General features: G+C 43.6%; 1 protein-coding gene across 1 annotated transcript in view; it reads right to left on the reverse strand.

Annotated features, from left to right (window-relative positions):
- Positions 1-551: 551 nt before the first annotated feature.
- CD38 (CD38 molecule) overlaps positions 552-17,481 on the reverse strand; it is a 67,922-nt gene continuing 50,992 nt past the window's right edge. Inside the window, exons 5-8 of the mRNA XM_006884537.1 lie at positions 15,507-15,592; positions 9,251-9,342; positions 3,382-3,474; positions 552-642 (exon numbers count right to left, since the gene is read on the reverse strand). Coding sequence (XP_006884599.1) covers positions 552-642; positions 3,382-3,474; positions 9,251-9,342; positions 15,507-15,592 — 362 coding nt within the window. The remainder of the gene's footprint in view (positions 643-3,381; positions 3,475-9,250; positions 9,343-15,506; positions 15,593-17,481) is intronic.

Genomic DNA, 17,481 nt, shown 5'->3' on the forward strand with positions numbered 1-17,481 from the left:
ATCGGGATGGGTGTGTCAGAGGCCGTGTGGTTGGCACAGGATAGAGCAGGGTTTACGGCTGTTGTGCATAGGGTCGCTATGAGTCGCAAACTCGAAGGCACATAACAACAACAACAACAGATACTTTATGGGTCTCTAAGTGTTGAGTAAGGAGTTAAAGCAGTAACTCAAAGGTGTAACTCAAATCCACCAGCTGCTCTGAGAGATAAGCATGGGTGATCTCCTCCCGTGCAGTTAACTGCTTCCAAAACCCACTGGAGCGTCACCTATGGGTCAGTTACGGCTCGATGACACACAACCACAAGCAATGAGTGATGACTATCACAGTGGATCCTGAAAACACTGCCTCAAAAGCTGGGCCTCTTTCAGGACCAGGTGAGACCACAGGAAGCACCATTTGGGCTATACTGGGGGAGTGGCCAAGGTCTCCAGCAGGCACAGGACATCCAAAGTCCCAGGGAGGGCTTCTCAGCCCTTCTGGCTCAAAGGATGCTGAGGGAAAGGGAAATACTTGTCTACAGCAAAACACCGTTTCTTCAAGAGGAAATGACTTACTTGTGATCATTCTTGCAGGAAAAGGCAATATTCCTTTGGCTTAAAGCTAATCTCAAATCTCCTATGGAAGAGTCTGAGCATGAGTCCCTAGGGAGGAAAGAAGAAAGCATTGAAATAATGAGATTTTGAGGTCTCCCCCTAGTTTCTTCCATATAGCAGGTCATGATCAAGAACCCACCTCTAGTTTTCCCTGACTCCACCCTTAACTCCTGGTCACCCCAGGCATGATGAACCCTGCGATCATAGGACTCTCACAGACTAATTTTCAGAGTGGACAAGCACGTCTTTTGTCCTGGTGCATCCTGGTCTGGAAGTTCCACTGAAACATGTTCAGCATCACTGCAGCCCACAAGACTACCGACCTAGGTGGTGACTGCCATTGGGATGCATTGGGCAGGACTGGGAGGAATCAATTCTCTGTCTCCTCCCTGAGAGGTGAAGTCTATCACTGAGCCCTTGTGGAGTTAACAGAGGACAGTGGATGAGCTAGGTCAAGTTCAACTGATAGTCTTATCAGTCTGATAAAGGGAAAACCTACACACACTCAATAACAAGAAACCCTACATTCTCATGGTGCAAAAGCCTTGCCAAAAAAACCCTGAGAAGCGTTGAGAATATGTTTCTTGAAAAATCACCGGAGAAGATGTTTGTTCTGAAATAATGTTCTTTTTTTTTCAGTTTTCTTTTTTCTTATCGTGTACTACCGAGTCAGATCTGACTGGCATAGGAGAAGGTTGCCCCTCCTTCTCCAGTAGAGCATCTGGTGGATTCAAATCATGCCCCTTCAGTGTTGCAGCACAGCTTCTTGTCACTAGGCCACCAGAGCTCCCTATGAGATAAGGTTCTTAATGAACTGTTTACACCCCTTGTTACATTTTTTTCTGTTTTGGAATATTGTTTAAAAACTTGGCCTGGAGTGAATAAAGTTACTTAAGATTCTTGGAGATTTGAGTTCTTTGTGCCCAACTCTTTTATGTCTGTCTTTTTCTGAAGTCTCTCTGGTTTCCCACTCTCAGATCTGGTGTAGAGCTGGACTCTATAAACCCTCACAGCAGCCTTGTGTCTTTCCCAGAGGTAATATAAAGAGGCCGTGGAGCTCTGACAGTCTAGTGGTAAGATACTGCCCTGCAGTCACAAAGGCAAACGTATCAAAGCCATCGTCTGCTCTGTGACAGGACAATGGGCAATTTCCTCCTGTGTCATTTACTACTTCTGAAAAGCCACTGGAGGACCAGCTATGAGTCAGTTCCAACTCAATAGCACACAACAACAGCATGCGTATTAGCTCAGGGTGGAGTAAAACCAGTTGCCATGGAATTGATTTCAGCTCAGTGTGTGTCTACCATATGTGTCTCAGAATAGAAAAGCACTACATAGGATTTTCAAGGGTCATGGCTTGGGGATGTAATGTGTTACATGTTTGTTGTACTGTTAATGAAAAGGTTGATGGTTCAGATCCACTAGCCCCTCCACAGGAGAAAGATGGGCAAACTCCTCTGGTAAAAATTTACAGCCTTAGATATACAATGGAGGGTGTCTGTGAGTTAGAATGGACTTGAAATCAGTGGCTTTGCTGGGTATCTGGTGATATTTCACTGGGATTTCCTTCTGAGACATTCGTGGGTGAATTCAAATTATCAACATTTCAGGTAAAAGCCAAGAAGGTAACACCTGTGGAAGAGCTTTCAGATATTCAGGTACTTGACTTAGGGACAGGATTTTTCCAGCTGAAGCTTCAAGCTGGGCTCCATTTTTGCTCTTTTCCTATTGATTCTGAGTTGACTTTTAAAAGAAAGCTGGTCAGCATACCTCAGGGGACCTGGGGTCTCTCTCCCACTATCCTCCACAGCACTACCCAGCAAGGGTAGTCACCCAGGCTGGACCCCACAAGCAACCACAGAGTAACACCAAGACTAAAAATTTATGAGAAACAGGATCCATTTCATGAGACCTTGAAACTCTATGTCGGGTAAGTATGACTTTGTAAAGCCAATCATTAATAATTTCGTTTCTTAGAAGTTTCTGGATTTTTCTGTACTAGAAGGAGAAAAAAAACTCCTCTTGCAAGAGGACTTTCATGGACCCTCAAGCAGTGTTTCCCAATCTAGTTGGCTCTGTTCCTTCTATAACTGTCTTTCTTTAATTTTAACAGGCTCCAATTTGATCTCTGACACGATTAATTTTTTTTTTCACCACTCAACCTCAAAGCAAATGTACTGCCATCAAGTGCATTCCAAGTCATGGACTTTCTATTACCGAACAACGGGTAGATTCAAACAGGGGTAGCAGTCCAACACCCAACCTCTTATTCCTTAAAGACTTACTTAAAGATTCTATACATGTAGAGGGAGCTCTGGTGGCCTACTGGCAAGAAGCTGTGCAGCAATCCTGAAGGCACATGGTTCGAGGCCACCAGCTGCTCCACAAGAAAAGAATGGGCAATCTCCTCCCGTGAAATTAACAGCCTCTGAAAACCTGCTGGAGGGTCAGCTGAGTCAGTTCCGACTCTATGGTCCACACAACATCCATTGTAAAGGAAATCCAAACCCACCATTGCTGAGTGGATTCTGACTTATAATCACCCTCCATCTACTTTCCAAAGCTGGAAATCTTCACAGAAGGAAACCATCCATCTTTCTCTCACAGAGCTAGTGCAGCATTCAAAGCGTTGACCTTTCTGCTAACAGCCCAACATGTTACATACCGTGCCACCAGAAATTCCCCAAGCCACTCTGTTCTCAGTGCGTCCATGTGACTGTGGATTCTTCTGTTGACGGATCACAAGCTAATGCTGAGATTACGTGGAAGCAAAGCAATGAAACTTACTTGGGAGCTGCTCCAATGTTATGGATCACCCAGGCTTGTAGTGAATGGACTCTTGCTGGATTCAAGTGGACAACTTCCACGCTTCCAAAAATGCTGAGACAGAAGAGACACAAAGACACTGTCAACCTCAAACCAAAATAGCAATGCTTTCATAACCCACAACCAAAGCCACTGGCAATTCACAGTGACTCTGCATTGGGTTTCCAAGGCCATAAATCTGTACGAGGGGAGACACCCCCCCCCTTTGCTCCTAGAAGCGACAATGATGGGATTGGGTTTGCTATTGATCTTCACCGAGCACTTTCTGTGTCGTCTCAACACAGTGAATGTCATTTTTCACACATTCTTTCAATTAACCTTCATGTCACCAGTACTTCATCAAGCACATACAAAAGGGTGTACGCACAGGGTAGTTTACCATTGTGTTGTTTCTAGGTGATGGTGGCCTCCATGTGTTATAGAGTAGAAACGGTACCTTGGGATTTTCAAGGTAGTTAACTTTTCATGAGAAGATTGTGAGACCTAAGGAGGTGCCTCTGGGAGAGTTTGAACCACTAAGCATTCCATGAAGAGTCACATTCTTAACCACTGCACCACTCAAGGACTCCTAAGGTCTCATATTGTTTGTTGTTGTTGTTAGGTGCCATCAAGTCAACTACAACTCATAGTGACCCTATGAACAATGATTCTGAACCCTGCCCTATCCTGAGACCAGTCTCATCATCTCTGACACACTTGTCCCCATTGCCACAGTCACTGTGTCAATCTATCTCATTCAAGATCTTCCTCTTCTGCACTGACCATCTACTTTTCCAAGCATGATGTCCTCCTCTAAAAACTAGGCCCTCTTGGCAACATGCCCAAAGTTCATGAAATGGAGTTTCAAATTCCTTACTTCCAAAAAGCAACTTGAGTTCACTCTCTCCAAGAAAGACTCATGTATTCTCTTGGCAGCCTATAGTGTGTTCAATACTCTTTTCCAGCACCATAACTCAAGGGCATTAGTCACTGTCCAGCTCTCAGTTACATAGCAAGCAATTGGGAAAACCATGTACTGAATCAGGTGCACCTTAGTCTCTAAAATGACATCATTGCTCCTTAGAACTGAGGAAAGGTCCCTGACTAGAGACTTTCTTTATGCAACCCGCCTCTTGATTTTCTGACTACAGTTACCAAAAGTGTTGATTGTGGATGAAATTCTTAATACCCTCATTTTTTTTTTCTCCCGTGCAGAGGGGAGACAGAGGGATCTGTGCAGACAGAACGGGGGAGAAGAGAATCTGCGTTGGCAGAACCAGGGGCCAACCAATAGAGAAGCGCCTCGTGGGAAAAACTTTGCCCCGCCCACAGGTGCAAAAGTTCCAAGGCTGCGCCAAGGTCATTCAGGCCAGTGGGCCGCAATCTATACCCCAGTTCTACAGAACACAACACCCTCCCTTTGGAGACATTACCACTAAACTTAAGAGACACTGGTCACAGCATAAGAAATTGTCAGCAGCTGACGTGTTTGGAATCACAGAAGCCATGAAAATTTCAGATACAAGCTGTCCGATCAAGGGTTGGACAATGGAGGATAAATGCTGAAGGGATTCGGTAGAAGTGAAGAGGTATCCTGGTGGAGGGTGAACCTGGGAAATAAGTGGGTCAAGACACTGGGCAGGGACAACACTGTAACTAATGGTTAACTCCACAATGAGGGATTTATTGTCACTGTTCTATAAATTGCTTGTCTGTCAGATACTCCTCTAAATCTGAACGTTGAGATTAAGTGGACATCCACTTCAGAAATAGCAGGCCTCAGAAAACCCTATGTACAACACCGGAAGAATGTCTATCTGTGTTTCATCGATTATGCAAAGTCGTTTGACTGGGTGGATCATAATAAACTATGGCTGACTCTGAGAAGAAGAATGGGAATTCCAGAACATTTAATCGTGCTAATATGAAACCAATACTTGGACCAAGAGGCAGCCATCAGACAGAGCAGGGAAAACACTGCATGGCTCAAAATTGGGAAAGGTGTACGCCCAGAATGTGTCCTATCTCCATACCTTTTCAACCAGTATGCAGAACAGATTATCTGAGAGGCTGGGCTCTGTGAGGAGAAGTGTGACATTGGGATTGGTGGAAGATCTACTAACAATCTGCGTTATGCAGATGACACAACCCCACTTGCTGAAACTGAGGAAGACCTGAAATGCTTGCTGCAGAGGGTCAAGGACTGCAGCTTTCAGTATGGATTGAGGCTCAATGTCAAGAAGAGAAAGGTTCTCACCACTGGACCAACTGGCAGCATCAGGATGGATGGTGAAGAGATTGAGATTGTTAACAACTTTAGTCTGGTTGACTCCACAGTCAACACTCTTGGCACCAGCAGCCAGGAAATCAAAAAACGTATTGTGATGGGAAAGTCGGCTGTTAGGGACATCTCCAGGGTACTAAAGAACAATGGTGTCACTCTGAGACTAAGGTGTGTCTGATACAGGCCATGGTCTTTACAATCACTTGTTATGCATCAGAGAGTTGGACAATGACTAGGGAGGGAGAATGGAAGAATTGATGCCTTTGAGCTGTGGTGCTGGAGAAAAGTATTGAATGTACCATGGACTGCCAAGAAAACAAACAGATTCATCCAGGAGAGGATTAAACTAGGCTGCTCCTTGGAGGCAAGGATTCTGGGGTTTCGTCTGACGTACTTTGGACATGTTGTAAGGAGGGACAGGTCCTTGGAGATGGACATCATGCTTGGAAGAGTGGAGGGACGGTGCAAGAGGGGAAGACCCTCTATAATGTGGATTGATTCAGTGACTGGGGTAATTGGGACGAGTGTATCAGAGACAGTGCAATTGGCATAGGATAGAGCAGGGTTTAGGGCTGTTGAACATAGGGCCACTATTAGTCGCAAAGGACTCGATTGCACATAACAACAACAGCAAACAGAATACTATCAATTGGCCTGGTGATGAAAATCTTTGTTTTCTTCAAGTTGAGATTCAACTGATATTGAAGACTGAAGTCCTTGACTTTCTGCAGCAAGTACTTTAAATCCTCCTCTTTGGGGGGCGAGCAAAGTTGTGTCATCTGCATACCTCAGGTTGTTGATGATTCTTCCTCCAATCCTGGTGCTACATTATTCCTCAAAAATACCAGCCTCCTAAATTATCTGTTCCGCATATATATTGAAAAGGTATGGAGACAGGATACATCCCTGACACACTCCTTTCTTGATTTCGAACCATGCAGAATTCCCTTGCTTTGTTCATACAATTTCCTGATCTAGGTATATAGGCTTTGCACAGCACAATTAAGTGTTCTGAGATTCCCATTCTTCTCAAGGTTAGACCCACTTTTTTTTGTGATCCACAAAGTCAAATGCTTTTGCATAGTCAATAAAACACAGATAGACAACCTTCTGGTATTCTTCGCTTTCAGCTCAAACCCAACTGACATTGGCAATGAAATCTTTAGTGTCACGGCCTCTTCTACATCCAGCTTATATTTCTGACATTTCTTTATCAATGTCATGTTCTTGTAATTTTGGGGTAATCTTCTTCAGCAAGATTTTTCTTGAATGTGATATGATGACATTGTGCAATAATTTCCACATTCTGTTGAATCAATAAAGATGGATCACTTGTTCTTTTTGTTGTCATTGTTGTTATGTACCATCGAGTCACCTGCAACTCATAGCAATCCTACGTACAACAGCTCTGAACTCTGTCTTATCCTGAGCCAATCTCAATGTCTCCAACAGATTTGATCCCATTTCTCCAGTCACTGAATCAATCCATCTCATCCTCTATTCCTCTGTCCCTCTATCCTTCTTCAAGGACTGGTCCCTCCTGACCATCTCCCCAAAGTGTGTGAGATGGAGCTTCAAATTCCTTGCCTCCAGGGAGCAGTTGGTTTCACTCTCTCTAGGCCAGACCTGTTTGTCCTCCTGCCAGTCCAGTTTGTTCAACACTCTTTTCCTCCAGCACCATAACTCAAAGGCATCTATTCTTCCTCTATCATTCTTAGTCATTGTCCAGCTCGCTGACACATAGCAAGTAATTGCGAAGAACACGGCCTATATCAGGTGCACCTTAGTCTCCAGACTGATATTATTACTCTTCCGCACTCTAGAAGGGTCCCTTACAGCAGATTTTCCCAATGCAATTTATCTTTTGATTTCCTGATTGCTGGTGCCAAGAGTGTTGATTGTGGAACCAAGCAAGCTGAAGTTGTTAACAATCTCAATCTCTTCTCCTGTTGTGAAGCTGCCGAGTAGGCTAGTGATGAGAATCTTTGTTTTCTTGAGGTTAAGCTTCAATCCATATTGAAGACCTTCTGCAACATATGCTTCATGTCCTTCTCAATTTCTGCACTCAAAGTCATTTCATCTGCATAACACAGGTTGTTGATGAGTCTTCATCCAATCCTGATGCCACATTGCTCCTCATAAAGTTCAGCCTCTTAAAGCCTCATAAAGTCCAGCCTCTGCTCTGCATATAGACTGAAAAGATATGGAGATAGGATACATCCTTGGTTGTCATCATATTGATTTTAACTCAGTGTCACATGGGTATGTGACACAGCAGGACTGCCCCATAGAGTTTTTTTTTTCAAGGCACAAACCTCACAGGAGCAGAATACTGGGTCTTTCTTCTGAAAAGTTACTGGGTGATTTCCAACAGCTTGCTCTCAGTTTAGAGGCTGAGTGCTTAACCCACTGCACCACTAGACCTCCTACAAGGTCGCCTAAGTAATACATAATTGCTTTAGAAGTCCCAGCTGTTAAACATGACAGCAGTAATATCAGCAAGAGGTCACTGGATATTATCAAATAATAGGTATCTTTAAAGAGCTAATGGTTGAAGAAGAGCCCAGCATAGTTCCTGGTGTCACTAGCAGTTGTTGTTATTGTTGTTATTGTTCTTGTTAGTTGTCGTCAAGTTGAGTACAACCCATAGTGACAGCATGAGCAACAAATCTGAACCTTGTCGACCCTGTGTCATCCTCACAGTTTCTGACACACTAGAACCCATTGCAACAGTCACTGTGTCAGTCCACCTGGGTAAAGGTTTTCCTCTCCTCTGCTGTACCTCTGCCTTTCCAAGAATCATGTTCTTATCTATTGAATAGCCTCTCCTAGCAACATGCTAAAGTATATGAGATGAATATTATCTTTGCCTCCAAGGAGCACTCTGGATACACTTTCTCCAAGACATATTTGTTTGTTCTCTTGGTAGTCCACAAGATGTTCAGCTCTCTTCTCCAACACCACAACTCAAAGGTGTCAGTTTTAATCTGTCTGTCATCCTTATTCATTGTCCAGCACTCAGATGTGTAGCAAGTGATCAGAAAGACTATGGTCTGAATCAGACCCACTTTAGTCCTCAAACTGACATCATTTTCTCATCAATAATTTGTCCCCAGTAATAAGCTTATGTAGTAACTGGAGGTCACACACTTCATGGGGGAAAGACAGGTTTGAGCAAACCTTCAAGGATGGTGAAGATTTAAACAGCTGAGGGTCAGGTCGTATGGATCATATGTGGTAGGGAACAGCAGCAGAAAAGCCAAGAACTGGGCAGGTGGTGCATAATGGAAAAGAAAGCAGAGGCAACGCCAGCAGCTTCAGAAAGTCAAGGGCACAGGCTGAACACAGGGCAGTGACCATTAAGACTATGCAGGGATGTGGGGCAAAGGAAGAACCAGACAAAAACACGGCTTGAGAAAGACCAATCCTTTGTAGACGGCAGAGACTTTACCTTCTGTAAGTCTTCAGGACTGAGCTGAAACAAGACAAGCGTATGCTTCTAGAGTTGAGACACACACACAAAAGACAGGAATAACCTTTGCCAACAAGATGCACAAAAATGAATACCTGTTTTTGTCAAAGATTTCGCTGGAAGACCCGTTGGACTTGGCAGATCCATTGAGCATCACATAGACCTCACCGCTGGCAGATTCTGCAAACTTAAAAACAAAACAAACACCATCATTTATCCTGCAAACTTAATCACCCAAGCAGTTCAAACACTGCACCTCATGGGAGGAGGGATGGAAGAAGGGGAAGAAAATGTGCAACAATGAATAAAAAGAAAATACAATCAATTTTTTTTTGTATTTTAAAGAATGTGAAACTTTTTTAAATTTTATTTTACTTTCTTATTTTTTGTACATGTACTGTCAAATCAGATCTGACTGGTACAGGAGGAGATCGCCCCTCCTTTTCCAGCAGAGCATCTGGTGGATTTGAACCGCATACCTCTGGGATTGCAGTGCAGTTTCTTGCCAGTAGGCCAGCAGAGCTCCTTAAAAAACAATTAAATTTTTTAAACCCCAAAATAGCACCCCATTCACAAGTTAGAGACAATATGCCTGACACAGAAGTGTTTTATTTTTTAACACAGAAATGCCATTTTCAAGGTCAGTGTAATTGTCATTTCAAGCCAATCAGAGGAGGATGCTTCCACTTAGGGTTCTTACAGCTGTCCCAGTCTGCAAGCAGCAGCATCAGTGAGGTTCATAGTCATTGCTCAGGGAGGTGCCAAGGTCAAGTGGCTGAAAAGTCAGACGCTCAGGTGAGTGAGACGAACATGGGTGGAGGAAGATGATGACACACTCCCTGGTGTCCAGTCTTGTGGGCATCACCCATTTCATTTAGTGGGAGCAGCAAGAGAAACAGGGACACCAGGAATGAGGACACTGAGGAGAGAGAGGCAACGTGGAGGTCTGGACAGGCGCAGAGAAGGGAGAATGAAATGTTGTTGTTGTTGTTGTTGTTTTTGTTAGGAGCCATCAAGTTGAGTAGAGCACATAGCAACCCCATAAAAAAAACTGATCAGGGCGAGCTCTGGTGGCCCAGTGGCAAGAAGCTGTACTGCAATTCCAGAGGTATATGGTTCAAATCCACCAGATGCTATGCTGGAGAAGGAGGGAATCTCCTCCTGTACCAGTCAGATCTGATTTCATAGTATACACACACACACACACACACATAAATAAATAAATAAATAAATTTTTAAAAAAACCCAAAACACATCTGAACCCTGTCCTATTCTGTGCCATCCTCATTATCTGTGAAACACTTGTGACCATTGCTTCCCTCATGGTATCAGTCCACCTCATGGAGTCTCCCTCTCTTTCACTGACCCTCCACCTTCCCAAGGAATAGCCTCTCCTAGCAACATGCCAAAATATGTGAGATGAAACTTCATCATCCTTGACTCTGGCTGCACTTTTCCAAGACCTGACTATTTGTTCTTTTGACAGCTCATGAGATATTCATCACTCTCCTCCAATATTATAATTCAGAGGCATCAATTCTTCCTTCATCTTTTAGTCACTGTTCAGCTCTCAGATGCAAGGCAAGTGATTAAAAAGACTGAACCAGGCACATTGTAGCCTTCAAACTGACATCATGAATCCTTGGCAATTTGGAGAGATCTCTGACAGTGGACTTGTCCAATGCAATACTCCTCTTGATCTCTTGACTGCCTTTTGGATGAATGAATGAATGGATATTGTGAGGCAAAGTGTTTCCTTCAGTCAGCTAGAATATTTGCTGAAAGCTGAATAGGCATTTAGGAAAGTCACAAAGGCTTAAATAGGCATAAACTGTGCTTGACTATTAACCCAAAGGCTTCAAAACTACCAACAGGGCTACAGAAGAAAGGCCTGGGCATCGCCTTCGGTCAAGGCTGTTGTTAGGTTCATTGAGTTCTCTGTGAACTGTGGTGCTGGAAAAGAGTGTTGAGAGTACCGTGGACTGCTAGGAAAACAAACAGACGCATCCTGGAAAGTGTTAAACCTTGGAGGCAAGGATTCTGGGGCTTCATCTAACATACTTTGGACATGTTGTGAGGAGAGACTGGTCCTTGGAGAAGGACATCGTGCTTGAGAGGGTGGAGGGACGGCGCAGGAGGGGAAGACCCTCTATGAGGTGGATTGATTCAGTGACTGAGATAACCAAGATGGGAGTGTCAGAGACAGTGCGATTGGCAAAGGACAGAGCAGAGTTTAGGGCTGTTGTATATAGGGTCGCTACGAGCCGCAAGCAACTTGACGGCACATAACAACCACAACAACATGGTGACCCTATTAACAACAGACCTGAACCTGCCTGATCCTGAACCATCCTCACAATGATTGCTATTCTTGAACTCACTGTTGGAGTTATTGGGGCAATCCATCTCTTTGAGGGTTTTTTGCTGATCTTCTGCTTTTCCAAGCATGATGTCCGTTTCCAGGGGGTAAAGCATATGAAGCAAAGTGCCATCATCCTTTCCTCTAAGGAGCACCCTGATTACACTTCCTTCAAGACAGATTTGTTTATTTTTTTGCCAGTTCATGGTATAGTCGGTACTGTTTTCCAGTGCAATCCAAAGGCATTGATTTTTCTCCAGTCTTCCTTTTTGTTGTCCAACTTTCGCATGCATAGGAAGCAACTGAAGTACCTTTGCTTAGGGCCAGGTGCACCTTAGTCTTTAAACTGACATCTTTGCTCTGTAGCACTTTAAAGAAGTCCTTGATAAGAGATCGCGAAAGAGTTGTTGTCTGGTGCCATCAGATTGCCCATGACTCATCATGACCCTGTGATTACAGATCTAACCTTGCCTTATTCTACACCCTCCCCATGATCTCTGTAATACTCAAGCCTATTGTGATAGCCTCTGTGTGAATCTAACTCATTGAGGGTCTTCCTCTCTTTCCCTGACCTTTCCAAGCGTGATGTCTCTCTCCAAGGACTGGTTCCTCCAGAAAATACGTCCAAAGTATGGGAGATAAAATGTCACCATTCTTACCTCTAAGGAACACTATGGAAACCTTCTCCAAGACTTGTGTGTTTGTGCTTTTGATATTCCATGGGACATTTAATACTCTTCCCAACACCACAATTCAAAGGCATCAACTCTTCTGTTGATTGTAAAGAGTACGGCCACAAAACACATATGGAGCAATTCTAATCTGCAGTACCTGGGTTTGCCATGAACAAGCAGGTTTTGTTTTGGGAAGGATGAGAAGGACAAAATAAACATGACAATGTGATTCTGCATGTTTTCTCCAAGAAAACCTTCTGGGTGCCCAAGGCTAGCATGGGTCTCCTTTCTAGAGTCCTAACAACCTCGCATCCTCCTTACTACCCAACTGTCACACAGTTGTAATCGTATGACACCACGTGATTAAACTAGGAACCTGCACCTCTTTGCACCTACAACCCTCGTGCCTGCTACCTGGCTCAAGATGCTACATTACAGGAAGAGAGGAAGTCCAGCCTGCCCCAACAGAGACCCAGAGAGAACCAATGAAGGTTTAAGCTCCTGGTGCCCCGGAAGAGTCCACCAGGCAAAGGCAGCTTCTGGTGGAAAGGCCTGTAGGTTAGAGAAGACAATGGTGTCTTGGGAGAAGGTCATGAGCTACAGTTTCATAGAGAAGTGAGTTCATGGAGAGGTGTGGCTTCCTGCCAAGGAATCAGAACTTTATTCTGCAAGTGCTAAGATTTGAGACAGGAGCTGTGAAAATCACCTCTGTTCTTTTCTTTCCACGGAGGATGCAGAGCAGAATACAAGTGTTGCCTCCACTGTGGGTTCCTGACCTCCTAGACCAAGTCTGAGATGGACATTTTTAGAAAGGGCCTAAACAAAGAATGTTGTTGTCATTATGGGCCATCAAGTCTACTTCGACTCATAGCAACCCTATGTACAACAGCTCTGAACTCTCTCAACCCCCAGCCAATCTCATCATCTCTGACACATCTACCCCTATTTTTTCCCAGTTACTGAGTCAATCCATTTCATCCAGGGTCTTCCTCTCTTACACTGTCCCTCCATCATTCTAAGCATATTGTCCCTCTCCAAGGTCTGGTTTGCAACATATTCATCAGACAGAGCTTCAAAATCCTTGCTTCCAAGGAGTCGCCTGGTTTCACCTTCTCCAGGATCAACCTGTTTGTTCTCCTAACAGTCCATGGAATGTTCAGTACTCTTCTCCAGCACCACAGCTCAAAGGTATCAATTCTCCTTCTATCATCCCTAGTCATTGTCCAACTCTCTGATGCATAACAAGTGATTGCAAAGACTATGGCCTGGATTAGGCACACCCTTAGTCTCTAGACTGATATCATTGTTTTTCAGTACTCTAGAGAGGTCCCTGACAGCAGACTCACCAAATATAATTCATCTTTTGATTTCCTGGTTGCAGGTACCAAGAGTGTTGACTGTGGAGCCAAGCAAACTAAAGCTGTTAACAATCTCAATCTCTTCACCACCTATCATGATCCTGCCAATTGGCCCAGGGGTAAGAATCTTTGTCTTCTTGATGCTAAACTTAAATCTATATTGAAGACTACAGTCCTTGACCTTCTGCAGCAAATGCCTCAGGTTCTCCTCAGTTTCAGCAAGCAAGGTTATGTCACCTGCATAATGAAAGTTGTTGATGAGCCTTCCTCCAATCCCAATGCCACATTCCTCCTCATAGAGCCCAGCCTCCCAGATGGGACAAACGAAGGATATCTTGAATCAACTCTCCTCAATCTGTAAGTGCAGACTCAAATCACCAGGCAGTAGTGTCTCTATTGTGAAAACAGAAGAGTCTAATTTTCCATGTTTGTTTTGTTTCAAGCCAGATAACCACAACAATCTGTCATGAACACTTGACAAAAATAAAATGCAAGCCCATAAGTGTATCATAAGGGCTCCCCAACTCCATCATCTTCACCTTTGCACTCCAGGCACTAAGCTCAGAGTGAGCCCTTAAAAAAAACAACTTAAAGCTATTTCAACTCCTGGTGACTCTAAATTTCAGAGTGGATCTATGCTTCAGAGGGTTTTCAATGAAGTAGAAACACCTCTCTCTTCTGAGATACCCCTGGATGGATTCATACCACCAACCTTTTAGTTAACAGCCATTTGCTTAATCTAGCTCACCAACAGGGATTCATACAATTATGTCTCAACTTTAAAGGTTTGCAGAATCATCAGAGCCCTAAAACTATCACACATGATAAAACAACAAAATATTCTGAGAAATAATAAGCAAACACAAAATCAGTATTGTTGTTATAGGTGACACGGAGTCAGCTACAGCTCACATCAACACCCTGTACAGCAGAAGAGAGCACCGTTTGGTCCTTGCACAACCTCACAATCCCTTCTGTGTTTGAGGCCATTCTTGTAGCTATGGTATCAGTCCATCTCACTGAGGGTCTTTCTCTCTTTTGCCAACTCTCTACCTTACCAAGCATGATGTCCTTCTCCAGGGACTGGCCCTTCCAACTAATGTGCCAAAACTTGAGACACAAATGTTCACCAGCTTTGCCTCTGAGGGCCACTGTGCTACACCTTTTCCAAGACAGAGTTCCGTGTTCTCTTGACAATCCGTGATACTGTCAGCATTCTTCTCCACCATCACAGTTCAAAGGCACAATTCTTCTTTGGTCTTCCTTATTCAGTGTCCAACATTTATACACACATGAAGCAACTGCAAATACCATGATTGGGGTCAGACATCCATTAATCATCCAAGGGATGCTTCTTTTGCAGCAAGTTAACCATTTTTTTAAAATTTCATGACTTCTGCTTCCATGGGCATTTATTGTGGACATATGGGAAACACAATCATTGACAGCTGTGTACCTTTGATAGTTTGCTTTTTCACCTGTACTTTAATTTTTTTTCATCCATAAAATTGGCATGATAATTTTGATATCTACTTTATAAGACTCTTGAAAGAATGGAAGATATTAAATTATCCAAAGAGCCAATCACAGTATCTGGCATACAATAGGTGGCTTGTTGTTGTTGTTGTTATGTTACAACTGTAAATTAATAAGATCTTACTAGAAGTCTATAATTGGCTGGTACTTGGATGTGAAGATGTAACTAAGCCCCCAGCTTCTTGGCATCCAAAGTCAAAGAGTTGGTAGGAACAAAGTTTCTTCAGCTCGTATCATGAGCCCTTCATGACCTCATGGAGATTGTGAAAATCTGGAATGCAATTTTGAACAATTTCCTCACTTTAAACTTTCATTCTTAAAAGAGTCTGTGGAGCACAAAGTGTAGAGACCCAACCACGAGACTAAGGGGCCTCATAAGCTCTTTGCCTCCCAGAGTTCTGGAATTTGATGAGTTGACACTTACGTTCTTGGAAATGGTCTTCCAGAACACGGTGACGGCACTGTTGTTGCACTCTCCCCTCCATTGTGGGCAAGACTGATAGTTCATATCTGAAAGACAAGGTTTAGAGGCAATAATATAAGTGGGAAAGAAAGGGTATAAACACATTCTCTTTCCTGGCTATCCGGGCACAATGGAACCCTTTTGAATGGCATCGTTGCCAAGGTGAAGAGTGGACACATCTCAACTCAATTTAATTAAGTGTCCCCTGAATCTCTTCCAACTCTTTACCTTACCCTTCAAACCCCAGACAGAAACAGGGTGACCAGATTTGAGTCATCATTCTGGAAAACCACAGTGAAAGTGAACTGACAGAGACAAGCCCCCAACATAATCCGTGAGCCTAGGGAGACTTAGAGGTGAAACTGGACCCTTAAGAGGCTGTCTCTCAACATTTCTCTTCCTTCCTCTCCTCTCACTCTCTCTCTAGCTCTCTTTCCTCCCACTCTGCTCACATCTCTTTAACCTTTTCCTCCCTATCCTACTTCAACTTCACCATACCTGTTAGCTCAGAATCTCCCAGAGCCTTTCCACCTCCATTCCCATTAAGACAGATAAGCCCTCACCCAGGTACAATAAAGGTTAGACACGCAGCTTCTGTGTTTCTTCTTGCAAGGATATTTGCTTGAACGCACATTAACTGACTACTAGGTCTTGGGGGTAGAGTGATGACTAAGACAGGAACCCTGCCTTCAGAAAGCTTGTAAGCAAATAAATCATGATACTATGTGACAGCAGTCTATGGTTCAGAAGAAAGAAAGATTAACCTAGGAAAGGGAGGTGCAGCACCACCAGGAAAAGTTACCTAGAATCATACCATTGAACTTGGTTTTGAAGGATGAGTAGGCATCTTGACACAGAGAAAGGAGGACACTCCACTCCACAAAGAGAACAGGTATAAAAGCTTGCAGCCATGAGAACAACTGATGGATTTAAGTTGGTTGTGCCAGAACATCAAGAGCATCAGAGATGAGAGAGGAATAATAGGAGATGAGTCATGTGGAGACAAAAGTGACTATAACGAAGAATTAGGGATGTATCTTAGAAATGGGATTGAGACACAGTCACATTTTTGTTTTAGGAAGAATGTCATGGGGGATACATGGAAACTGACTTAAAAAGATGAGGAGTGAATACAATATAGTCCAAAGGACAAAGGATGGTGTGTAGTGCACTGGCCAGTGGTAGTAGAAGGCAAAGGAAAAGATTAATTACTGGGTACGTAGACTGGGAGGTAGCTAATTGGACAGAATGGGCTACAAAGAAGACATAATCTGAACCTACCTCAATTTTCTGTCACCACACAGGAAGGCTAGTATAGAGAGCAAAGACTTAGAACTATTTCTTGTGTCCTAGAAGTCAAGCAGTTTGACAAAGACCTAGTTCCTCTGTAGAAACAATGCCGGTTCAGTGGTAGAAATCCTCTTCCATGGGTAAGACTAGATTCCACTCTTGACCAATGCACTTCCTAAGTGCACATTGCCACGTCAGTGGAGGAATTGCATGCTGCTGTGGAACTGATTTGGACCAGTTTCAGGGAGCTTCCCAACTAACATGGACTACAAGGCACAGATTGGAAATCAATGTTTAAAAAAAAAAATCAGTTCTTGAAAGCCACATGGATCACAATGGTTGGATCGTCAATGACGTTGATGAACAGGATCAGGCAGAGCTTCATTTTAAGTGGGTAGTGCCAGAACGTTAAGAGCATCAGAGATGAGGAAGGAATGATGGGAGATGAGTCAGATGGAGACAAAAGTGACTATAACAAAGAGTGAGACGTGCATCTTAGATTGTGCACGAAGTACCATGAGCCAAGCCAACAGTCGATGATGAGAAAATATAGAGCTGACTAGAGAAAAACCCATGAGTCTACTTCCATCTCTAGTGCAGACTCGACTTCTGGGCCACCAGAGATGAAGAAGAAAGCTCTGTTGTT

The sequence above is a fragment of the Elephantulus edwardii genome, unplaced genomic scaffold, assembly GCF_000299155.1.
Source record: "Elephantulus edwardii isolate Elephantulus edwardi_28Jun2011 unplaced genomic scaffold, EleEdw1.0 scaffold00035, whole genome shotgun sequence".
NCBI lineage: Eukaryota > Metazoa > Chordata > Mammalia > Macroscelidea > Macroscelididae > Elephantulus > Elephantulus edwardii.